This window comes from Phacochoerus africanus, chromosome 2 (assembly GCF_016906955.1).
Source record: "Phacochoerus africanus isolate WHEZ1 chromosome 2, ROS_Pafr_v1, whole genome shotgun sequence".
Classification (NCBI taxonomy): Eukaryota; Metazoa; Chordata; class Mammalia; order Artiodactyla; family Suidae; genus Phacochoerus; species Phacochoerus africanus.
In genome coordinates this window covers 244179636-244206929 of record NC_062545.1, presented here as the reverse complement: position 1 = coordinate 244206929, position 27294 = coordinate 244179636, and the positions used below count along the sequence as shown (strand labels likewise).

The window sequence follows — 27294 nt, the reverse complement described above, 5'->3', positions numbered from 1 at the left end:
ATCCTGAATCAGGGACCACCTTGTGAGCAACATTCTAAGCCAGATTATAACTTTATCACAGACAATAAACAACAAGAAGAACTGAAAGTAATATATTTCACTTCCCTTCTTTTCATTTTTTTAGACAACAGAATTACAATTAAAATAGCATCTGAAAAGCAAAGATATTCACACTCTTAATTTGAGGTTTCCCTTTTTAGCCCATCTCTAACCCTGATCTACCCTGAGGCATCAAGTCAGTCATGTTCTTTGGCCTAAAAAGATAAGACAGAAGCAAATAAGAACAGAAGGGAATGAGACTAGAAAGAGAAGGAAAGGGAAAAAAAGCCAACATCTTAAATAAGTGACTCTACTGCAACCTGTATTTTATCTCCTTTCTCCTTTCACTGACAAGTATATCTTACAACTGAATAGAACTTTAATTTTTTTTCAAAGCATTTTCACATTCTATTAGTTCCAGTTTGTCCTCATAATTCAAGAAAAGCAGCATGGAAGGTACAAATAATAGCACTTCATCTGACAAAAAAGTATCAGTGGGGAGTTCCCATCATGGCTCAGTGGAAACAAATCTGACTAGCATCCATGAGGACGCAGATTTGATCCCCGGCCTTGCTCAGTGGGTTAAGATCCAGCGGCATTGCTGTGAGCTGCGGTATAGGCTAGTGGCTACAGCTCCAACTCAACCCCTAGCCTGGAAACCTCCATATGCTGCAGGTGCGGCTCTAAAAAAAAGACAAAAAAAAAGAATCAGTGGTCTGTGAACCCAACTTTCATATGGGGTTCAAGGTATTTTAATAAGCTTTTTAATTTGAAAACTGTAAAATTAAAAAATATGATAAATGCAAAATTTTTGAAAAGAGATTTGACTTCCTTACCTGAAACTGACATGCGCATTTCAAACCATCTCCGTCTTCTTTACAGACTCCTCCATATTTACATGATGCTTCATCACAAACTCTTATATCAGATTCCCTCACATTTAATTCTGTAAAAGAGGAAAAACTGTTTCATATATATGTCTTTTTTATCAAAATGTACATATATAAATAAAAGAAAAATCCTTACACCTCATTCACAAGTATAACATTAAAAGCAAGTTCTATAGGACAAAAAGTGTTCAAGAAAGAACCTTGCATAATAATACTCCTAAAAGTATACGAAGCAAAGCAAAATAAAACAAAATTTTCAGGATTTCACATAATTCCCAAGGATAAATCTACAGAATCTTTCTATTTTGTCTGCCAAGAGCTTAAGACCGTCTTCTTACTATGGTCTTAATGTTTTAGATTGTTTTTCTAGTGATTAAGTAACTTTTAAGGACAACAAATAATTCTTAACTAAAGGAATCTTGATTCTTTTGGTACCCAGAATAACTTTCAGGTAACCATTATTTACTCTAGACAAATAAACAGTTTTAATTACAAAAGAAGTATAACGTAAGCTTGAATATCATACGATAGGTATATATGGAGCATTTAGGTGCAAAGAAAGAGATTCAAAGTCTTCCTAGACTTAAAATTTTTATATGACTGACTTATTTTTACTACCACAGGAAGCAGAGCCTATCAATGATACTAGTATTCTGTGGTCATTTTTTTTCCTGTTCCAAGGTTGTTACTCTTGTTCTGGAATGATCAAATTAATCTCTCTAGGAAACCTATTAAATTGCTTCAAGGTTAGTGCTAAGTAACACTGCCAATCACATGGAATTGGGTGAAAACCACTACAAAGCACATTTTCTTTTCTTTCCTTCCTTCTTTCTTTTTTTGGGCTGTGTCTGAAGCATGCAGAAGTTCCCAGGCCAGGAATCAAACCCATGCCACAAGCAGTGACTTGAGCCACAGCAGTGACAACATCAAATCCTTAACCCACTGAGCTGTCAGGCAACTCCAAAGCCCATTTTCATATCCTCCCATTGGGAATGAGAGCTATAACAAATGCACTTATGCAAACAATAAACAAATGGTTGTTTGAAAAATCCATCCCAGTACACAGAAGAACATGCGTCTGGAAACAGAGAGGCCTAAATTAGTTTCTGACCCTGTGGCTCAATAGCAGGAAGTCTCTGGGAAGAGCACAAGGTCCCCTGCGGCTCTAGATGGAGATGAGATCCTGGCAAACAACAATCCCTCATCCCTGGCTTCTAGTTTCAGAGCAGGACTTGGATTGAGTCAAAAAGGTTCCACTTCTGGAGTTCCCGTCGTGGCGCAGTGGTTAACGAATCCGACTAGGAACCATGAGGTTGCGGGTTCGGTCCCTGCCCTTGCTCAGTGGGTTAACGATCCGGCGTTGCCGTGAGCTGTGGTGTAGGTTGCAGACACGGCTCGGATCCCGCGTTGCTGTGGCTCCGGCGTAGGCCGGTGGCTACAGCTCCGATTCAACCCCTAGCCTGGGAACCTCCATATGCCTGGGAACCTCCATATGTCGCGGGAGCGGCCCAAGAAATAGCAACAACAACAATAACAAGAAGACAAAAGACAAAAAAAAAAAAAAAAGGTTCCACTTCTAAATCTAGTGACATCTGTCCTAGCTGACATTTCATTGCCTCTCTCTGCCCCATTTGTCCTCAATCTTCTGCCATGTGTTTCAGGCCACCTACTCCCAGCTGACCCTCCAAGGATCTGGCAGTCAAGTAACGAAATACCCACGGAGTTGATAGTCACAGTCCTTATTTGAGTAACCACTCTGAACCAAGTACTGCACTAAAGTAAGCATACATCTATGTAACTATAGGTTACCAAAAAATTTTCTTCTTTTCCTTAAATAGATCTCAGGTGCACAGAATTGGCTTGCTCTGAAGTTCAAACATATGTGTAAAATGTTTTAAAAAATCAAGTAGAAATGAAAACAACAGGAAATTAATGCAGCTGTTTTGTCACTCTCCATGTTTCACATACTATTCACGGCACAGGCGACATATTTTAATTCTCTTCACCCTGGCTCTGGAGGCTTTATCTTCTAGGTTTTCCTCATCTCCCAATTTTTGCTCATTCTTCTCTCCCCTCCTGAACCACTTGCAATAGGTCCTGAGGCTCAATCCTAAGTGTGGGGGTTGCCTTTTTCTATCTACCTACATTGCTATTGGGAACTTGCAGAAGGTTCAGTTCAGCTTCGGTCTAATGTATGCATTGAAATCCAAACAAGATAACTAAATATTAATAAAGAACCGCTCTGGAAAAGAGAGTAAGAATGTATATCGGAGTTCCCATTGTGGCAGAGCAGAAATGAATCTGACTAGAATCCATGAGGATGCAGCTTCATTCCCTGGCCTCACTGCCATTTAAGAATCTGCCACTGCCGTGAGCTGTGGTGTAGGTCACAGACGAGGCTTGTATCCTGCGTCGAGGATGCAGCTCAGATTCGGTGCTGCTGCAGCTGTGGTGTAGGCCTGCAGCTGCAGCTCAGATTTGACCCCTAGCCTGGGAATTTCCATATGCTGCAGGTGGGGCCCTAAAATAAACATAAAATAAAGCCTAAACCATCCCTGCTACTAAGATCTTCATATGTCTGTGAGAGTTGTTTGGACATCTGTTTGCATGAGGGACTAAGGAACAATCATCCTTACTGAGACAGAAAAACTTGGCCTGATAAACAAAGCCTTGGTTGGACAAATGAGTGATTCCAAGCACAGAGTGGTGTCTATCACTCAGACTTCCCCAAAGGGTCATAATGACGGAGACAGGAGGGCCAACAATGAGAAACTAAAGAATGGCTTCTCAATCTTTAGAGTGAGAATTTAAACTAAAACTCTGAGGTAGCAAGGTATAAAGAGCTCCACTTTGATGCCCATATGACAAGATGTAACAGAGGGGAACAAAAGGGACTGGGACAGCTCAACAGCCCCAGCATATCAACAGCACATCTGGGCAGGGCAGCACAAAGCCAAGAAGCAAGTCGTGTCAGGCTTGGAGGTGCACCTCTGATATCCAGGGGGAGGTACCAATGAGCAACTTGAGGCGCAGCAAACATTCACTGCAGGAAGAAAAAATGCACCATGTGGCAATAGCCAGAACACACCGGTGAGCCCACACAGGACAACCTTGAGTGACTCCAAGAATAAACTTGGCAAGGAGGCATTCTGGGGGAGCTAGGGCTCCTACATTAACAGGTAAGGGTGAAAGTCACGAAATTCTGATTCCACTGTTTATATGCCACGTTTTCTTTTTACACCTTTTACATCAAATCCATGCTATTTTCATGTGTGTTAATGTGTTACATGTGATTATGTAGTTGATCAGAAAGCAATTCGGTATCTACTATGTCTCCAATCCTATGCAAAGAATTTGCAACATCCTGAAAAAAAACAGGGAGTTTGTAATGTTGCTAACACATAGAACAATCAGTAATGAATTCAATACAAATACAGTCTATAATAAGGGGGAAATTGTGTTGCACAGGCTATGTTTCTCTAAAAGTTTCAAGAAGTAGGAGATAAAAATGGATTTGAAGTACAGGATGAAGTGTCAAGGATGGCAAGACTTGCACTGGCCTTGAAAAATCAGTAAGATTCTTTCTGATTATAAAACTAGTATAGAATTATTACACAAAATGTATAGGTGGCATTTTAAAATAAAGAATGTTTTAATTGCCCACAAAATGTGAGTAATGTTAAAAGAGAGAGGAAAGGATGTTCTTATCTACAAAACAACCCGAGTGAAAGCAGAAACACAAATAATTTAATAATACACATAAATATCACTTATCAATGGTTCCCAAACCATGTTCCTTAGGAAAACTGGTGTCCTAGGCTACAGTGTACCTTCCTTAAAATCAAGTAAGAAGTTCAAGTTCTCATTTGAAAGAAGAAAACTTCAATAGAGAGAATTTTCTCATTTAAAAAGGTTTTTTCTCATATATTTCTCAAACCCTCACTAAGATTACTTCCTTGCTAGCTATCAACAAAACCAATTTTTCAAGAAACATATCAAAAGAAAAATTCCAACAGTGTTTTATGAGAACACTAGATCATGAATGTCATAAGCTCAGGAACATACTTTTTTTTTTTTTAATTTTTATGGCATATGGAAGTTCCCAGGCTAGGGGTTAAATCAGAGGTGCAGCTGCAGGCCTACACCACAGTCACAGCAACACCGGATCCGAGCCGCATCTGTGGCCTACACCGCAGCTTGTGGCAATGCTGCATCCTTAAACCACTGAGTAAGACAGGGATCGAACCTGCATCCTAGTGGGTAGTATGTCGGGTTCTTAACCCGCTGAGCCCCAACAGGAACTCCCCATACTCTTTAAATTGTTTTGTTATTGTGGCAGTCCTGGCTAATTGGCTACTTTGCATCTATTCTTACCTCCCTACTTAGTAAGAGAACCCAAATTTTCTGGGAGACAAGGTACTCCGCAAAGTAATCTATTTTCCAGATTCCCTTGCTCCGTACCATAGTTTGTATACAAGCACTATCCATTCCTCCTTCCTTCCTCCATTCTTTGCTTGGAAAGTAAACCTCTTGTGTAAGGTTGTAGCAGCATTTTATACGCATGAAGTTGAAAGTCACAAGCTAGGACAGTAGACAGAAAGACAGGAGAAGAGCACGGAGGGAATTATGGATCACTACCCCTACTCTGGATTTCATCCCTCCAGACTTACTGTTATGGGAAATGAACACATAAATTAGGCCCTTATCATTTAAGACACTACTGGTCAGGTCACTGACAGGTGTAGTCAAAGACAATCCTGACATAATGATTGCACATAAATTTAAAATAGTTATTTCTAAGCAAAGCCTTAAATTATCTGGTGCTACATCACAGTCCACATGATAAAATGAATTTGTCAAGAGCATCATGACTCTCTGGTGCTCTGACGCCTCACAAATTTGAGAACCACTGCCTCAGCCCAAACTCAGTACAGAAGGAGTTCTACACTGGGATCATCTTCTGAATGTTATTTCCTTTCAAGTATTCTGTACAGTACCAAGCATCAAGAGGGTACTATACTACCTGTCAATGACAATGATGATGACACACCTGCCTTTGAGCCCAAAATGGAAACTCAGCAAAAAGGACAAGCCCTTTCTACGGCCCTCAAAAATCAGTTCTCCAAATAGAAATATTTTACACAATCACTTAGAAGAGTGACTCAAAAGAAACATTTGGTTCTGGTTACAAATGTGCCCATCATAGAGTTCTCCAAATGTAAAACAGGTCCCAATTTTCATTAGCACGTCAAAGCTGGGTAATAATACATGGTTAGAGAAGGAACCCTTCTTACTATGAACCTGAACTGCCAAAATCCCCAACTCTTGGCAGCACTAAGTAGGTTCAGGCTACACTTCGAAATGAGACCCATTAGCCCTCCAAGAATGATTTCCTACCACCATTCCATTAAAAAGTTGGGGGATCTTATAAATTAGCTAATAATTATGGAAGCCAAGCGTGAATAAACTTTGCAAGATTGAAGAATTCAAGTAACTGCAGAATTGAAGGCTTCTCAGTCTCCAAACTACTGACATTTTGAGTTAGATAGTCCTTTGTTGGGGGAACGGGGGTATCCTGTTTACTGAAGGATATTTAGCAACATTCCTGGCCTCTACCCACTAGATGACAGTAGGACCATCCTAGTTTTAACAACCAAAAATGTCTCCAGACATTACCAAACATCCCCTGGAGAACAAAATCACCCCAGTTAAGATCCACTATGCAAGATAAATCCAAAGTCTTTTTTTTTTTGTCTTTTTGCCTTTTCTAGGGCCACTCCTGTGGCATATGGAAGTTCCCAGGCCAGTGGTCTAATTGGAGCTGTAGCCACCAGCCTACGCCAGAGCCACAGCAACGCAGGATCCAAGCAGCATCTGCAACCTATACCACAGCTCACAGCAACGCCAGATCCTTAACCCACTGAGCAAGGCCAGGGATCGAACCCCCAACCTCATGGTTCCTAGTCGGATTCGTTAACCACTGCGCCACAACAGGAACTCCAAAACCAAGTCTTTACATTTAATTCTCTACCACAATTATTACAAAGAAAATGAGTCATACAAGCAGCAATCTCTAAGATCTCTGCAAATAACCATTTTTTATTTCAACAGAAGGACTTCAATATATTGCCTCCAAGTTTATGTCAAGTCCTGGCTCAAAGAAGGTGTCCCTACTATGTCTTAACACCTGACAAATCTGCTTCTTGCCTCTTTATACCAAAACTCTATCAAAAGACTATATGACCTCTATTCTACAGATCCCGCACCTTTTTTTTTTTTAGTTTTCCAACTCCTTTCTTGACCTTTCTACAGCAGTTGACACACCTTGCCTCCCCTGCCAATCTAATAATCTTGATTATGCCCCCAATTCTCTGACCACTTCTTTTTTACTCCTTTTTCCTTCTTCTACTGCTCAGTCCATGTCCATAGCACTCTTAGAATTTAACACCAATTTAATCAACTCTCCAGAGTGACCAAAGTGTGCTATTCTCTGGAAAACATACCAACCAAAGCCCATGGTTCAATGAACCCTCAAGGCTACTAGGTCACTCTGTAGAACATTCATGAGTATTTTAGCTCAAAAGAAGAGAGTTGCTCTTGTGCTTCAAGAGTCAGTTATATATGTTTTTAGCCTCTGTATGCCAACTGTATTTGTTATCATAATTACGTGGTTTCAACTCTTCATAAGAGTGAAAATAAATTGTTTTTATGAAAACAAAATTGAATGCTACAGAATGACTTAAGATGAGCTGCTTTTTAAAAACAGCTGTTGCCTTAGGTATAGACAAAATAAAAACCTAGAATTTTGTATCCACAAGTCTTCAAATTCCTTTTTTTTTTTTTTTTTGGTGGGAGAATGAAGAATTTATTACTTGCAGCAAATAAGGCAAACACCAGGGATCTTTCCTAAAACATTGTCTATTAAGTTCCTTTTTAAAGACATTAACATTGGAGTGTGTTTTTGATATATCATGAACATGGTTTTTTCAGGAAAGGGGAAACTCCAGCTATTCTCAAAAAAAAATTCTGAGTCCTCTTTCAAAAGAGTGTTTAATATATACATATACATTTTTTTTTTTGGTCTTTTGTCCTTTTAAGGCCACACCTGTGGCATATGGAGGTTCCCAGGCTAGAGGTCTAATCAGAGCTATTGCTGCTGGCCTCCACCAGAGCCACAGCAACGCCAGATCCAAGCCGTGTCTGTGACCTATGCCACAGCTCACGATAACACCAGATCCTCAACCCACTGAGTGAGACCAGGGATAGAACCCACAACCTCATGATTCCTAGTGGGATTTGTTTCCACTGCGTCACAACAGAAACTCCTATATATTTATAACTTAAAATGCTACATGCATTTATGAATCATTCTGTAATCCTCAATTTAAAAACTTTCTTGATTAACCAACTATCAGAATCTTAAGGCACCAAGACAAAAGGGCTCCTCCTACATATAAAAACATTCTGTCCAGTGAGTTCTTGCCATGGCACAGTGGATTAAGAATCTGACTGCCAGAGTTCCCACTGTAGTTTAGTGGGTTAAGAACCCGACTGGTAGAGTTCCCCTTGTGGCACAGAGGAAACAAATCCAACTAGGAACAGTGAGGTTGTGGGTTCAATCCCTGGCCTCACTCAGCGGGTTAAGGATCCAGCATTGCTGTGAGCTGTGGTGTAGGTCACAGACACGGCTCGGAGCCCTCGTTGCTATGGCTGTGGCATAGGCCGGAGGCTACAGCTCCGATTAGACAGACCCCTAGCCTGGGAACCTCCATATGCCACAGGAGTGGCCCTGAAAAGACCAAAAAAAAAGAAAAAAGACAAAAAAAAACCCCGACTGGTATTCAGGAGGATGCCGGGTCAATCCCTGGCCTCACTCAGTGGGTTAAGAATCCAGAGTTGCCATGAGCTGTGGTGCAGGTTGCAGAAGTGGCTTGGATCCAGTGTTGCTGTGACTGTGGTGTAGGCCAACAGCTATAGTTGCAGTGGCTGTGGTCTAGGCCAGAGCTTTAGGTCCAATTCAGCCCCTAGCCTGGGAGCGTCCATATGCCACAGGTGCAGCCCCAAAAAGCAAAAAAAAAAAAAAAAAAAAAAAAAAAAATCTGACTGCAGTGCCTCAGGTAGGCTGCAGGGGTGCAGGTTCAATCTCCAGCCTGGCTCAGTGTTCCACTGATTCAATCCCTGGCCCAGGAACTTCCACACACGATAGATGCAGCCATAAAAAAAATTTTTTTAATAAAAAATAAAAATATTCTGTCTGCCCATAGCCATCCTATTGTGATACCACAACTTACTTCTCTCAGAACACTCCATTTCAGTTCTACCACTCAAGTCTTGACAGTTAGTTTTCCCAACCTTTATTAAAGTCCTATCAATCTGCTTTTGCCAGTGCTATTTCTAGTTTTCAGAGCACTGCTGAGGAAAGTCCTACAAATTACCTACAGAGTACATGATGATGAGTATTCTTTACTTATCATCATGTGTGGAAATCTTCACTTCATCACTAGTTGATTCTTTATTGAGTCCCCTTCAGGACATTTTCAAACTTTGTATCTTGTTCTTCAGAAAATTTCAAAGGGTTTATTCTCATTGTCTAGATGGTAACAGTATTTGGGAAAACCTGCACATCAATCCAATCTGATAAGACTTCTGCTGGATTGTTTCACTCCCAAAAGAAGCCCTGTTTCTCCATGACCATGTGACAACTGCCTACAAGAGAATTCCAGGATCTTTACACTGAAAACAGCCGAAATATTAAGAATATTTAAACATTTAAAATATCCCACACCAGGAAATGGTGTGACACAGCCATGGAATATTACATAGCTGTTTAAAAGGTTGTGTATATTATGTAGCAATATGGAAATGTGCTGATGCATGTCAGGTGAAAAGGCAGAAGACAAAGCTAAACACAAAGATAATGTATAAAGGAGTTCCCTGGTGGCTCAGTGGGTTAACGATCTGGTGTTATCACTACTGTGGCTTGGGTCACTGCTGTGGCTCAAGTATGACCCCTGGCCCAGGAAGTCACACATGCCATAGGTGCAGCCAAAAAAAAAAAAAAAAAAGATAATGTATAAAAACCACATAGAGGAAAATCCAGCCAGGAAAAAAAGAGAAAATGGTAACAGCAGCTGTGTTTGCACCAGCTGAATATGGATGATCTTTTTCTCTTTTCAAGTTTCTATGCCAGTTATATTTAATGGGGGAAGAGTCTCAATGTGATTTCAAAGAACTCCAAAGACAGTTTGCCATAAATGGACAAAACATGAGTTTGGGCATTAATACAGACCAGGTTCACATGCTTGGTTCTTCATTTCAGAATAATACCACCTTTCCTAGACAGTGTAATGATTAAACGAGATAATGGATTAAAAAGCAACAAGTCCTAGAACAAGTAGGTATAAAAGAAAGATTCACTTTCTCTTCTTCCCCAGACCAATCTGACAGATACCTTTATGTGACACAAATCACTAAAAATCAAACAACAGATCTATCTAGTAATGTTGCCTTCAGTCCCAGCAAATGAGATGGACTAGGAATTAAATTCTATGTAACTTGTTTACTAAATTAACCATATTACATTAATTATCTTCTGCTATAAAGACATGGGGGAGAACATAAGCCATACTCAATAGTTCATGATACAAAACCAAAAGCGGTTTACATTAATATTAAACAGCACTCAGAGCACAGATGACTAAAAGTTCTCTAAGCTAATTTAACAAAAGAAACTTCACATGTGCCACACAATTATCTGACTCCAATTTTTCTCATCCCATTCTGCATACTACTACCAAACTACCCTTTGTTAAACACCACTTTGATCTTGTCAATTCTCCACCCCCACACCTACACTCATTCCTGCTGCCTACTTAATTCTAAATGCCTCTGTGTCAGGATACTGCAGGCAAGGGGATGAGGAAGACAACCTACTGCAGGATCAGAAAGAAACATCTAGATCCCAAGTCAGGTGTTAACGGTACCTGGGATCTTCCTAGCTCTATCCAGTCCTACCAAAGATCTTGAACTTCTACATGCTTTCCTTTACTCCTATTTCTGACTAGCTTGGGAAACCTGTGTGCTTCCCTCTATAGATCCATAAACTGAGGTCTCTATATGGTTGCCAGGAGAGAGGGACAGAGGAATATTAGGACTGCTATTAGGAATGAAAATTCTTTGGGAAGCAATGGAAATGCTCTGTAATTAGTATATACCAGTGATGGCTACATAGCATACTGAATATATTAAAAACCACTGAAATGTGTATGTTAAAATGGTAAATTTTATGTTATGTGAATTATATCTCAAAAAAATTTTAAACTTTAAAAAAATCAGAGGAAACAATCCCGTTGTTTAAATTTTGAAAAAAAAAAATGAGCAGGCATTATAATTTGTTGTTTAAGAGGCAGACCCTAGAATCAGACGCTACATCAGGACGCTGGCTCTATTACTTATCACCCTAGTATTTCACCACCCTGTGCCTCCTCCAATCCCTCATCTGTAAAGTGAGGACAATAACAATAGGGACAGTTAACAGCAGCTGTCTCGTATGTCAATGAAGGATTAAATAAAGATGGGGGAAGTACTTAGAGCAGCGCATGACACGTCATAAGTGCTATGTTAGGTGTTAGTTATTATTTTTTTTATTCACACCAGCTCTGGAGAAGATGTAGAAAATAAGCTCTCAAACTAATCTGTAAGAATATAAACAGGCAGAACCTTTCACGAGATAATGTGGCAGTATGTATTGAAATTTTTATTGTCTCTATGCCTTAACCCTACTATTCTATTCCTAGGAAATTATGATAGGAATAGAAGACAAAACATACAAAAATATATGTACAAGATAGGTGACATCAGCCTTTTTTATAACAGCAAAGTGGAAAACAATCCAAGTGTCCATCTGTTGGGAATTAGTTAAATAAATTACTGATGAAATATTATGCAACCATGAAAGTTATGTGGCAGAAATACATATATTGATATGGAAAGACCAAGATCCATTGTGAGGTGGAAAAAAGCAGTTTATAAAACTAAATGGTTACAATGCAATTTATATTTTGCAACATATATATGTTTACATTAGTACTGTAAGAGTCTGCAAATACAGTTAAAATACTTCCTCCACCAGAAATTTTAAAATATCAATAAATATATCTAAGGAGTGGATATGCAATGAGATCCTGCTGCACAGCACAGGGAACTATATCTAGTCACTTGTGATGGAACATGATGGAGGATAATGAGAGAAAAAGAATGCATATATATGTCTAACTCAGTCACTTTGCTGTATAGCAAAAATTGACAGAACATAAATCAACTACAATAAAAAATAAAATTAAGTGTTAAAAAATATACATCTAAACACAAGAACAGCACTCTGGTTCTATTTCTAACCATTATTCCCTAGGGTTTGTAATACTAACTGGAATGGGAGGTAGCCAAAACCCAGGGAAATCACCCACAAGGACAAAGATCTACAAAACAACCTGCAAGCTGACACCAAAGAAACTGATACTAATTTAAAAGAGATTTTTTTAAAGGACTTTACAAAACTCTGGTGCATTATAAAGATTTCCAGGTTCAGAGTTTTGATTATTTCATTAAGTAACTATATGATCTTGGCCAAGCACTAAATCCCTCTGAGAAACCCCAGTTCCCTGAAGTAAAAATAGGTATAATAATCCCCCGCAGGATTGCAAAGATTAAATAACATCTTTAGGAAAGATCACTATACAGAATACTTCTCCCCTTGGACTGAAACCACCAAAATCAAAACCTTGACACAACCACAACCTTAAACCCCAGCAAACTGTTACAAAATAGTGAAGAATTATTTTTAAAGACTGAGTTTAATTAAACAGTATTCAGGAAGCACTTATGGTCTGAACTTAAAGAAGGAAACAATAATGGTAAACAATCACACCATCTAAAAAAAAATCTCAAATCATTTTAAAGAGAAAAAACTATGAAAAACGAATTCAAGACACTAAACAAAGACTGAGCTGACTTGTGAACAATAGAGAATCTAAATATATCAATAAGGCTACAAACAACAGAATTGAAATAGAAATATCAGCACTTTAGATGCAAAACAAAATTAGATGAAATCTGACAAGGCAAAATAAACTGTATTTAAAAATCCCAACAGATCTGACCTGTGAACAATACCGGTTCCAGGTTAAAAACAGAAAATGCCAGAGCAAACACCAGTATCAAGAAAAAAGTTCAAACATTTTTCCAGTATAAAATGAAATAATTTCAGGAGTTCCTGTCGTGGCTCAGTGGTTAGCAAATCCGACTAGGAACCATGAGGTTGCAGGTTCAATCCCTGGCCTTGCTCAGTGGGTTAAGGATCCGGTGTTGCCGTGAGCTGTGGTGTAGGTTGCAGACGCGGCTCGGATCCCATGTTGCTGTGGCTGTGGCGTAGGCCGGCAGCTACAGCTCTGATTGGACCCCTAGCCTGGGAACCTCCATATGCTGCGGGAGTGGCCCTAGAAAAGGCAAAATGACGAAGGAAGGAAGGAAGGGAGAGAGGGAGAGAGGGAGGGAGGGAGGAAGGAAAGAAAGAAAGAGAGAGAGAGAGAGAGAAAGAAAGAGAAAGAAAGAAGAGAGAAAGAGAGAGAAAGAGAGAAAAAAGAAAGAAAGAGAGAGAGAGAAAGAAAGAAAAGAAAGAAAGAGAAGTTCAGCATAAACACTAAGATATTGTAGAGGAGAATGGCAACCAACACAAATTTCTTCTTTACATTTTTACATATTCCTCAAATATTTTACATCAACATCTGTTTTTATAACAAAGAAAAAAGGTGCAGGCTGTTTTTTTTTTTTCCTTTGCTTCTTTCTTTTTTTAAAAAAAAAAACCATGGAAAAGACAGACTCAGAATATCTGCACAAAAAAGAGAGCAATGGAGCCATGGCTGAAAATATAATACCTGCCAAAGTCTTTGAAGGCAGAAAAATATGTTAAGAACTTTAGTACCTGAAAAGAATTTTCAAACAATGATGAAAACTACTGAGCCATGAAAAAATACATGACACTTACAAAAAAGAAATAGATCCAAATAGTAACAAAAGATTAACAGTAAATCATCTAATAAACTAAAAGCAAATACTGAAGGAATTTTAAGATTTAAATACAGAATTTCCAACTGCATGAGAAGTATGCCAACTCTTAAAATGTCTCATTTCTGCCATTAGAGAAGCTAATAATGAAACCAATAGTAAGAATAATGAAAACAGATCTGCTAAAGATATGTTTCTAACAATGTAAAAAGGGTGGGGAGAGAAGGAATCAATGGGTTGACATTATCTCCCAATTCGACTTTTAAAAAACTGAAAATTCACATGCCATTAAAGAAACCACATACAAAGGGAAAACGAGGGGTAACAAATATGAACTTAAAAGTTGTTTCTTTATAATAAAAAAGACAATAACAGTGTTGGCCAGAATGTTGAGAAATTAGAACCTCCAGACATGGCTAGTGAAAATGTTAAGTGGTGCATCCACTTCGGAAAACCATTTGGCAGTTCCTCAAGATGTAATCAAGTGGCCCAGCAATTCTACTGCTGGGCACACACCCAAGAAAACTGAAAACGTGTGTCCACAGAAAATCTTGTACATGAATGTTCACAGCAGCATTGTTTATAAAAGTTAAAAAGTAGAAATAAGCCAAATGTCCATCAGCTTGTGAGTGGATAAACAAAATGTGGTATATCCATACAATGGAATGTTGTTTGACCACAAAAAGGAATTTAATTCTGATACATGCTATGACATGGATGAACCTTGAAAATATCATAGTAAGTGAAAGAAGTCACTTGTTAAAGGCCAAAAATTATACGATTCCATTTATAAGCAATGTCCCAAACAGGCAAACCTACAGCAAAAGACAGATTAGTGGTTGCCTAGGGCTATGGGAATGGGATTTGGGGACAGACTGCTAAAGACTATGAGGTGTCTTTGAGGGAGAACAAAAATATTCCAAAATTGATTGTGGGTGATGGTTGCACAACCTTGTGACTATATTAAAAAAATACTGGGGAGTTCCCATTATGGTTCTGCAGATTACAAAGCCAACTAGTATCCACGAGGATGCAGGTTTGATTCCTGGCCTGCTCAGTGGGTTAAGGATCTGGCATTGCTGTGAGCTGTGGTGTAGGTCGCAGACACAGCTTGGATCTGACATTGCTGTGGCTGTGGTGTAGGCCAGCAGCTACAACTCCCATTCAACCCCTAGCCCGGGAACCTCCACATGCTGCAGGTGCAGCCCTAAAAAGACAAAAAAAAATTAAAATAAATAAATAAATAAAAGTACAGAACTGATATAAAGCATAAATTAAATCATTTCCCTTGATAGGGGCCAACCTGGCAGAGCCAAGCTCAGAAAAGAAAGATTTAGATAGACGGAGGTACAGAAGTAGATATTGATTGATTGACTGATTTAGTTACAGAAAGAAACTATGATAAGGCAAATGTGGTAAAACTTTAACAACTGGGAATCTGGGTATACTACTGAAAGTTTTTTCTAAGTTTGAAATTAATTCAAAAAAAACTTCTTTAAAACTGAAGTTAAATTAATAGTTATATAATAAGAATTATTAGTTACATAATAAGAAGCCAAGGAAATAACACTTTCTTTTCTGGGGTACAAATATCTTTCACAAAATTTGTTCTCATATTAGAATGCAGACACACCTAGTTCTAATACAAAAACTTAGAAATTCCACGACACATTCTTAAACCATAAAGCAAAATAACAAAACAATCTATGTGCAACATATCAAAATTCATAAGTTTTATAACAATGATGAGAGGAATTTTATCATAAATGCCTATGGTCTTAAGGAAAAAGAAACAATGACCTGTTTCTACCTCAAGCATTTAGAAAGAAAACAAAGGGAAAGTTGAAAAAGAGGAAGTACTAAAATTAACATATAAAATTAATAAAGGAAAAATATATCTGATAAAAATATCATTAGAGAGCATTTCAAGGAAAATGGTATGTATAGTCAGAGATGGGAGGGTAGCGTTCAAATCAGAGAGGTAGGAGGTGGGTTCATGGAAAGGGGTGAGAAGGAAAAGAGCAGTGCAGAAGTTGCAAGGAGTACAAGCAGAAAAGGTGCTCAGATGGGAAGGGCTGGAAACTGGTGACTGTGAGGAACAGGAATGAAGGAAAAAATATGCACCAATGTGACCCTCCAAACAGGCTCTCCACCCCAAATCAAGAGCATCACAATTCACCTGCCTCCTACAGGAGATCCAGAAACTAAAGGAGAAAAAAGATCAATGAAAGGATGACTGGGAAGCATTTAACAAAGTAAAGAGCTCATGCCCCACTAGACAATTTTGGTGGATTTTTCCCACATGGAAACAAGAGCCAAATGTTACCAATACCTACAAATTTTAGAAGGGTAGACCAAATTCCAGATTTTTAAGAGACAACTCTAGATTTTTAACGGTTAATAACCAATGCAATTCTTTGGCCACACCCATGCGTGTGGAAGTTCCCGGGCCAGGGACTGAACCTGAGATATGGCTGTAACCAGAGCCATAGCACTGACAATGCCAGATCCTTAACCCACTGAACCACTAGGGAACTCCAACAAATGCAACTTTTAGGAAGAGAGAACAAGCCAAATAAGTCCTTTCAGTTCTCCCCATTTCCACTGTTATCTTTCACCATGCTCTCAGTCATTTCCCTTTTCCCATAATTTTCACCAATTCCAGACTTTTGCTTTATAAAGCCACAATGTCAAATCCTTTAAGTTTCCCTTCGTTTTCAGCCTAGGCGCCAAACCTTCAGCTTGACCTTCAAGGCCTTCCACTAACATGGTGGCAGTTGTGTGACTCATCTCCTGTTTTAATCCCCACATCCCTGTATCCCCAAATACTCCCCTCACTGCCCCACTTTTGTACCTTTTCCAATGCCATTCCCTTGGCCTAGAATACCCTTCCCGACTCTCCTCAGTTTCTGTGTTCATTCGGTCACTAATTAATGCCACAAATAAGTATGGGATAGAAACCTAATTTTGTGCCAGGCATAGTTCTAGGCACAGCTGATACAGAAGTAAACAAAAGAGGCAAAAACCCCTGCCCTCCTGGAGCTGCAGATGGTAAGTAACAGGCATACTAGATCATACTAGATCACACAGGAAAAAGTGATTTGAGGTAGGAAAAAAGCATAAAGGAAGATTAGGGTGGGAGATGGGCAAGAGGGATGGAAGACTGGAAAAGGGGGCAATTTAAGGCATCATCTTGGGAATTCCTGTCGTAGCACAGCGGAAACAAATCCAACTAGGAACCATGAGGTTGCGGGTTCAATCCCTGGCCTCGCTCAGTGGGTTGGGATCTGGCGTTGCCAGATGTGGTGTAGGCTGCAGACGCATCTGGGATCTCATGTTGCTGTGGCTGTGGTGTAGGTCAGCAGCTACAGCTCTGATTTGATACCTAGCCTGGGAACCTCCATACGCTGAGGGTGCAGCCCTAAAAAAAAAAATAAAAAATACAATGAAAATAAGGCATCATTTTGAAAGTAATGTTAAAGACCTGAAGGAGCTAAAGGGATAAATAACTGGGACAAGAAGGTTCCAGGCAAAAAGAACATCAACAGCAAAGGCCTCAGGCAAAAGCATGACTGGTGTTTCAGGCTGACATTCTACTCTGCCTGTAAAGCCCAGCTCCAGTGTCACTTATTCAGGGGACCTGTTTTTGATTCCTACAGATCAAAATTATTCATTCCCTTGACATTGTTTCTTATCTTCCTTGGGGCACTTTGTAGAGCAAAACTTTTACCGATCAATTAATCAAAAAAGGTAGAGCAAAGAATCATTTTTTAAATGGCATAATATTTTTTTTCTTTTTTTTTTAAAAACAAGTGGCCACACCTGTGGTATATGGAAGTTCCTAAGCCAGGGGTTGAGCCACAGCCACTGTAGAAGCAATACCGAATAGTTATATTGTGAGCCACACGGGAAGTCCTGACACATATATTTTAGACATTTTTAGCTTCAAACATATAAATGTACATTCATTTCCACATGTAGCATCAAGACCTTTTCTTTGAGTACAGGTCTGTCAGATGCAGCTCCCCACTTCCTTGGAAAAACCACACTCATAATCCATCATCTATGATGTCATTTTCCACTCTTTTTTTAAAAAGCAGAATGGGGAGTTCCCGTCGTGGCGCAGTGGTTAACGAATCCGACTAGGAACCATGAGGTTGAGGGTTCGGTCCCTGGCCTTGCTCAGTGGGTTGACGATCCGGCGTTGCCGTGAGCTGTGGTGTAGGTTGCAGACGCGGCTCGGATCCCGCGTTGCTGTGGCTCTGGCGTAGGCCGGTGGCTACAGCTCTGATTGGACCCCTAGCCTGGGAACCTCCATATGCCGCAGGAGCGGCCCAAGAAATAGCAACAACAACAACAACAAAAGACAAAAGACAAAAAATAAATAAATAAATAAATAAATAAAAATTTTTAAAAAAAAGTAGAATGGGTTCAAAACATCTGCAAACTTTTCTACGAGCAGAATCCTTCCATACATTTACAAGGTTTCCCCAATCTGTTTCAGCTGCCTTAACCACAATGTAATTCACTGAAAGACAAATCTTTAAAATAATGCCAGTTGGAGTTCCCTTCATGGCTCAGTGGAAACGAATCTAGTTGTATCCATGAGGACACAGGTTCAATTCCTGGCCTTGCTCAGTGGGTTAAGGATCTGGCGTGGCCGCGAGCTGTGGTGTAGGATGCAGATGCGGCTTGGATCCCGCGTTGCTGTGGCTGTGGTGTAGGCCAGCGGCTATAGCTCCAATTCGACCCCTAGCCTGGGAACCTCCATATGCTGTGGGTGTGGCCCTAAAAAGACAAAAAAATAAAATAAAATAAAGCCATTTGTGGCAACACGGATGGACCTAGAGGTTATCACACTAAGTGAACTAAGAAAAAGACAAACACCATATGATATTGCCTACCTATATGTAGAATCTAAAATATGATGCAGAAACAGACTCACAGACATAGAGAAAAGATTTGTGACTGCCAAAGAGGACAGGGGGTGGTATGGACTGGGAGTCTCAAATTAGCCAATGCAAACTATTACATACAGAATGGGTAAACAACAAGGTCCTACCATTTGGTACAGAGAACTATATTCAATATCCTGTGATAAACCATAACAGAAAAGAATATTTAAGACAATATTTTTAAAAGAATGTATATGTATGTACACTTGATCACTCTGCTGTACAGTAGAAATTAACGCAACATTGTAAACCAACTATACTTTGAAAAAAACTTTTAAAAGGTAATTCTTTCAGTTTCTTGCCTTTATCAAGTCTTTCCAAATCAATTCATAAAAACAATTCCTCTTGCATTCACATTTCATCTATTTGAGTAATACTTATGAACTTATACTCACAAGTAGCACTGGTATAAATAAATTTGAGAACGAACAACTGACTCTTGGTAAGCAGAGAAATCAAACGATACACAAAGCTAACCTACTTCTGGATCATCTGTATGCCATGGGATTTGGATAGAATAGTTTACTAAGGGAATGTTTAATACAGAATATTAAAATCAAGCCCAGCAAAGAAACAGAATAGATAATCCTCCAAAGAAGATAAATAAATGGCCATTAAGCATATTAAAATGTGCTCAACATCATTAGTCACTAGGGAAATGTAAATCAAAATCACACTGATCAATGTCTTCACACCAACTAGGATGACTATAATCAAAAAGACAACATCAAATGTTGGCGAGGATGTAGAGAACTGGAACCCTCGTACATTGCCGAGGACAATCTCAAATGGTTGCAGCTGCTTTGGAAAAGTTTGCCAGTTTCTCAAAATGTTAAACAGAGTTTAGGGAGTTCTCGTCATGGCTCAGCGAAAATGAATCTGACTAGCATCCATAAGGATGCAGATTTGATCCCTGGCCTTGCTCAGTGGGTTAAGGATCTGGCACTGCCATGAGCTGTGGTATAGGTCATAGATGTGGCTTGGATCCATGTTGCTCTGGCTGTGGTGTAGGCCAGCCACTACAGCTCTGACTCGACCTCTAGCCTGGGAACCTCAATATGCCACGGGTACGGCCCTAGAAAGACCAAAAAAAAAAACGAACAAACAGAATTGAAAACATATGTCCACACGAAAATTTGTACATCAATGTTCATAGCAGCATTATTCATGATAGGCAAAAAGTGGAAACAATCCAAATATCTAAACTGATGGAAAAACAAAATGTGCTACATATAGGTATATACTGTATAGATAGATAGATAGATATAAATCTCCATACAGTGGAGTATTACTCAACCAACAAAAGGAGTAGAGTTCTAGTGTGGTACTGGTACCAAAACAAACATACAGACCAAAGGAACAGAATAAAGAACCCAGAAATAAACCCAGATACCTATGGTCAATTAATCTTTGACAAAGGAAACAAGAACATAAAATGGGAAAAAGACAGTCTTTTCAGCAAGTATTGCTGGGGAAACTGGACAGCTGCATGCAAATCAACAAAACTAGAACGCACCCTCACACCATGCACAAAAATAAACTCAAAATGGCTGAAAGTCTTAAATGTAAAGCTAGACGCCATCAAACTGGAAGAGAACATAGGAAAAACCTTCTCTGACATCAATCTTACAAATGTTTTCTCAGGTCAGTCCCCCAAAGCAACAGAAACAAAAGCAAAAATAAACCAATAGGACCTAATCAAACTGACAAGATTTTGCACAGCAAAGGAAACCAAAAAGAAAACAAAAAGACAACTTAGAGAATGGGAGAAAATAGTTTCAAATGATGCAACTGACAAGGGCTTAATCTCTAAAATAGACAAACAACTTATACAACTCAATAGCAAAAAAGCCAACAACCCAAAGGAAAAAATGGGCAAAAGACACTTCTCCAAAGAAGATATACAGATGGCCAACAAGCACATGAAAAAAATGCTCAACATCACTGATTATTAGAGAAATGCAAATCAAAACTACCACAAGATACCACTTCACACCAGTCTGAATGGCCATCATTAATAAGTCCACAAATAACAAACACTGGAGGGGGTGTGGAGACAAGGGAACCCTCCTACACTGTTGGTGGGAACAACACTATGTACAACTGCTCCATAGCTGGTACAACCACTATGGAGAACAGTATGGAGGTAGCTTAGAAAACTATACATAGAACTCCCATATGACCCAGCAATTTCACTCTTGGGCATATATCCAGACAAAACTTTCCTTGAAAAAGACACATGTTCATTGCAGCACTATCCACAATAGCCAAGACATAGAAACAACCCAAATGTCCATCGACAGACAACTGGATTAGGAAGAAGTGGTATATGTACACAATGGAATATGACCCAGCCATAAAAAAGAATGAAATAATGTCATTTGCAGCAACATGGATGGAACTAGAGACTCTCTTACTGAGTGAAGTCAGAAAGAGAAAGACAAATACTATATGATATCACTTATATCTGGAATCTAATATACGGCACAAATGAACCTTTCCACAGAAAAGAAAATCATAGACTTGGAAAATAGACATGTGGTTGCCAAGGGGAGGGGGAGGGAGTGGGGTGGACTGGAAGCCTGGGATTAATAGATGCAGACTACTGCCTTTGGAATGGATAAGCAATGAGATCCTGCTGTGTAGCACTGGGAACTATGTCTAGTCACTTATGATGGAGCATGATGTGAGAAAAAAGAATGTATATATGTATGTGTGACTGGGTCACCTTGCTGTACAGTAGAAAACTGACTGAACACTGTAAACCAGCTATAATAGAAAAAAATTAAAAATCATTATATAAAAAGTTAAAAAAAAAGGAATAGAGTTCTGATATACGCTACAACACAGATGACCCCTTAAAACATTACGCGCATTGAAAGAAGTCAATCGTCAAAGGCTACATACTATATGATTCCATTTATATGCAGTGTCCAAAATAGGCAGATTCAAAGAGTCAAAAAGAAAATTCATTGCCAGGGGCTCAGAGGAAGAGAGGAATATAAAGTCATTGTTATTAGGTACGGGGTTTTTTCCTGAGATATAACGGTCTAGAATTAGATAGTTATGACAGTTGTACAACTTTGTGAATATACTAAAAACTGCTTAACTGTACACCTTAGAAAAAAATTCCAATGCTGTCAATGTTGAATAAACGCTTATTATTGAGTGGCATGGGGGAAGGGGATAAAGTCCAGATGTACTAAATAGAAATTTCCTGCATTTATTTATAAGAGGCTAACTAACCATCTCGTTGGAATATAAGGTCCTTAAAGACAAGTATAACCTCTCCTATATCTCCCTTAATATCTAGTATGCTAGCTCATTCTAACAAGGTATTTAATCAAGGTTCATTCAATAAATTAATAACTACATATTACATACCAGGGATCTAAAAGTGTCCTGATCATGATTTTACACTAATTAGGGAAAACTCACTTTTTATTCCCCAAAATTCTGAACTGCCACTAACAAGGCACTTCCCTTAATTTGAAGTTTTTATCATCCATTTATACATCCTTATCATCATACTATAATCCAGAGGCCACACTTCAAATTCCCAAGACATTTTTAAAACCTCCTTCAAATTCTTCACCAGATATATCTCTCACCAATGCAGCTTGTTGGTCTCTCAGAATGTTTTTCTTCCTCTTTAACCTCATTCCCTAAGATAGAAATGCCTCACATGTTCAACCTCATTTGTTCTTCTCAAACACCCTAAAGCCAAAAAGGACTATTATCATGATCTTCACATTACAAATGAGCAAAAAAATCATCAGGTCTAAGGTCCCCTGGTTTCCTAGGTTCAAAGTTCATTTTTCTTCACATAAATCATGGATTTCCAAACTTTTTTCTCTTTGGATAAACAAAGAGTTTTCTAATAAGTTAGAGTTTAAAAAGGATAAGTACAAAATAAAAAGATAAAAAATCAGGTGGTGCAGTGTTAAGAGCACTGTCACTGCTGTGGCTCGGGTCACTACTGCGGTGCAGGTTCAATCCCAGGAACTTCCACACACTGCTGGTGCAGCTAAAAAGAAGACATAAGATCTAAACAGTAAGTATAGAATTCAGAATGAGTAGAGAGCTGAGGCAAGAAGAAAATTTTTAAAAAGCCTTGTTTAGAACAAGAAGAGATAAACAAAGGGCCCACTGCTTAGGGAAGATGTTGTAATATCAAGAGAGAAGAGGGACTGTGCAGACCCTTTCAGCTTCTTTGCTTTGGCAATCCTCACCCAGGAGCATGACCTTCAAGCTGAGAAGGCTGGAATGCTGATAAAAGGGAGCTAACATCTAAGGTAAGTGGCATGGAAAGTGGACAGTAGTGGAATAGAGAGCTAATTCTAAAGAATCTGCTTTCTCATCCAAACAAATCACACTCCATAATACTGAAGAAACTTTTACTTCCGACTGTTATTTAATCTAAGCTAGAGATAGACAAGATGCCAGAGGAGCAGAAATGAAAAAATACATTCTCAATTTTTAAAAAAGGAGAAACAGGAATCCAGAAAACAAATCTATACATAAGCTGCCCATATCCACTGAAAAACTCCAGGATGTGAAAATAAATGTTTGCACACAATAAAAAGAAAAAGTCATCATGAGCTCTTGATTAGGGTGGGCTATACAATATTTGCTTTTTGATAGGATTACTAGAATGGAAAAAAAATACGGATGATACAGACATATTGACTCTAACAAGATGATATGACAAAATCTTTTAATGATAGGCTGGTGAAGAAAATGAGAAAATGCTGAACAGCAAAAGCTCGAAAATCTGTTAAACGCAACTAGGAGGAGGCATAGTTGGTTGAACATCTGGTTCATTAATGTATCAACAGCAAACAATTTGAAAGGGAGTCTACAGTAAGATATAACAGAGTTCCATCCTTTTCCAAAATCTAAATAACTTCTATTAATTTAATAGAGTGACAGACCTACTCCTCACACTAATGAGAGCCACAAAGCTGTGAGTGATCCAATTCACACAGCCAGATGGAATCAGGCTTCAGGAAGGTCAGAACAGGCTCAAATGATGGTTCAAAACCAAAATGAAAAGTCAACAGGGAGCAAAGGCCAGCACTTAGATTTTTTTTCTTTTTTCTTTTTTTTTGCCATTTCTTGGGCCGCTCCCGAAGCATATGGAGGTTCCCAAGCTAGGGGTCAAATCGGAGCTGCAGCCGCCGGCCTACGCCACAGCCACAGCAACTCAGGACAGGAGCCCATCTGCAACCTACACCCCAGCTCACAGAAACGCCGGATCCCTAACCACTGAGCAAGGCCAGGGATCAAACCCACAACCTCATGGTTCCTAGTCAGATTCCTTAACCACTGAGCCACGAAGGGAACTCCCAACACTTAGATTTTAAAACTCAAACATGTGAAGGAGTGAATTTCAGTTTATGTGGAAAATACCTGGGTAATAAAAGCTACTTAAAAAAAAAAAAAATCTATGCAACGCACAATCCCAAGCTGCATTAATAGATGCATACATATCCAGACAGGAGTACTACAGTTCTCTAATTAATCAACTTAAAATTTTTTATTTTCCATATGAATCATTCCCAAATCTTCATCCTAGAAACAGTTATGACAAGAATCTACAAATAACATTTAGTTAAAACCCTAGATTCAGATCAGAGTTGTTCAAGTATATCTTAGCATTGACGCATTGTATTTGATGAAACATTTATTGGCATATATATCAATATATCCTTGAACAAAGGCTGGGATATTACTAAATTCAAGTAATATCTTTTAGTAAAAGAGGAAACTAAGAAAAACTAAGTACCTTGCTCCAAATCACAATTGCTCAGCAAGGGCAACAGTCCCCAAATCAGTCCCTTTTTCCCACACCTTGTGGATTTCCAGCCCTCTACCTCTTTTCTTAAAAATTGTACTATGTGCTACAGCGTTATACACAAAAACATCCATCAACACACACTATACTTTGCTAAGGACAAATTAGCTCAGCAAGAACAAATAACCACAGCACATTGGCCCTTAAAATATTTTGACATGGTATGATCACTTACAAGTTTAATAACCAACATTTGTTACAAAAAAGGCACTCTAATATACAAATGGCTTTTATTCTTAACCATTAAAGTGTGATTATTTATTAAAGTATTATCCCATATTCCACTTATGAGAAAAATAAAGTAAAACTTATTACATGGATGGAAAAGCTTTTAGTGGACATATCATTGTTTACGGTGTTCATAACCCCTCCCCCATCACAAAACATGCCATTATGACAATTAGTAAAAGATTTTAGACCTTCAAACCTAAACAGCAGGCCAAAGGTTTTCTTCATTTTAGAGTAGCATAAGCATCTGTGCTGAGGCCCTCTTGGTCTCTCCTGACTCCCTCAGAAACAATGCCTTCAAGAGCCCTTTGGGTACAAAGGTTATCTGGTAGGCAGACCAGTGGATTCCCTGTAACCCCTTCCCTTTCCCCCTTCCTCCCCAGCCTCTTCTCCCACCCTTGGTTTAAAGAAGACAAGTGGGGAATGAGAATTGATAAAAGGGCAAGTTAGCAAGGCTGTGGCTTCTGATCACTAGCATCTGCTGGGCCAGTTCCAGGAGGACCTACCCAAGCCCTAAGAGACCTGCCAGCCTCTCCTTGCCTCAGGGCTCCTCTGGGACCCGTGGTGAAAGGAAGAGCTAACTTTACCTCTCGGATACCCTCCTCCCAGGTCTCATTCATTAGAGCCCAAGCAAGCTCTTTGTTTCCAACAGCTGGGCGGGGGGTGGGGGGCCGCAGATGGCCTTGGAGAGAGGGGAGAGGTCACTCCCTTGCTCCCGTGGCTGCCAATCTCCAGGCCCTCCCCCAAAACATACAAACACACGCACAGGAGAATTCCCTCAGAACCAGTTCCCTCTTTCCACAGCACCTTAGCCCAAGTCACCCCTTGCTTTATACAGAAGCACTCCCTGAGACCTAATTATCTGTTTCTATTACCCAAATCCCACACAGGATGATTCCCAGGCTAACCTCCCTCCGAATGGACGCAAACAGGGTTCACTCCAAAACTCCCCACCTTCCTCTGCGATGCAACCCCCCGCCCCGCACACCCCTGAGCCCCAGGCTTCACCTAGCACAACACACAAAAACAGAGGGTCTCTTTAGAGTCTCAGTACTTTCTCTGCTCATATTCACAGACCAGGGGCATGCTAAACCCCAGGCGCCCACCTCTTAACCCAAAACACACACACACACACACACACACACACACACACACACACACACACAGTCACTCTACATGGCCAATCCGCATCCTGTGGGCCACCCGTTCCCTTTACCCACACGGCCCCTGAGACCTCAGTGCCCCAAGAAAACCTTCCCACAACATGGTCACTACCCTGGCCTCTCACCATCACAGAAATACATAGAAAACCCCTGCCAGGGGCCGCCCTCCCTACCCTGAGCCTTCACAACACAAACTCACGCTCCCGCGTGCACACCCACGATCATACCGGCAGCCCGGCCGGCTGCCTTCCCCTGCCTGGCGGGGCCTCACCACCTCCCAACACGCCCGGCCGCCCGCGCGCAGCCACTCGGCACACTTGGACGCACGCACAGCCACTCCCCGGCCCCACGCGGATCCCCAAGCCCGCACTGTGCGCTCGCGCCCTGCCCTCCACCCGGATCCTGGGATCCCCACGCCGGGGCCTGGTTCGGCGGGGTCGCGGGTACCAGGAGGGAGGCGGCGGCGGGGCAGAGGGAGGGAGGGGCCGCAGGGGCGCTCTCTGGCCAGTCCTACCTGAGCAGTTGATGCTCTTGCCTTTGCCGCCGGGACAGTCCCCGCCGCCACCGCCACCCGGGGGCTGGTTGGACGCGCGGCTCCCGGGCAGGGAGAAGGCGAAAAGCAGAAGCACCGACGTATAGCAGCAGAAGGCGAGCGGAGGCGCGGCTGGCAGCCGGAGCGGCGCCTCAGCGGCCGCGGCGCCCATGGCTGGCGCCCCTGGACGGCGGGAAGCGCAGGGAGCCGCAGGCCCGGGGCATCCAGCCGCACGCCGGGAGCCCAGCCGCTGCCTGGGCGCCTCCTAGCAGCCGCGCCGCTGCGCCCGGGAATGGCCCCTCAGCATCCCCGCCCCACCGGCAGCTCCCGCCAGGCCTGAGCCCGCCGCGCTCGGGACAGAGTCGGAGGGTCGGGGCGCGTGCGAGGGGCGGGTGCGCGCGAGGGTGCGAGCCCGCGTGGGGGAGACAGACCGAGGCCGGGGAACAAGCGGGCGCGCGCGCCGCGGGCGGGGGTCGCGGGGCGGGGGCAGGCCCAGTTCCTCGCTCGCCTTTTCGCCTTTCCTTTGTGTCCGCTGCCGTCGCCGCCGCGTCACAAAGACCCCGGCCCG

At 40.7% G+C, this 27294-nt stretch overlaps 1 protein-coding gene across 1 annotated transcript in view; it reads right to left on the bottom strand.

Annotated features, from left to right (window-relative positions):
* The window catches only part of TMEFF1 (transmembrane protein with EGF like and two follistatin like domains 1), a 93449-nt gene extending 66446 nt beyond the window's left edge, over positions 1 to 27003 (bottom strand). Inside the window, exons 1-2 of the mRNA XM_047768047.1 lie at positions 26709 to 27003; positions 876 to 985 (exon numbers count right to left, since the gene is read on the bottom strand). Coding sequence (XP_047624003.1) covers positions 876 to 985; positions 26709 to 26898 — 300 coding nt within the window. The 5' untranslated portion in view covers positions 26899 to 27003. The remainder of the gene's footprint in view (positions 1 to 875; positions 986 to 26708) is intronic.
* Positions 27004 to 27294: the final 291 nt, after the last annotated feature.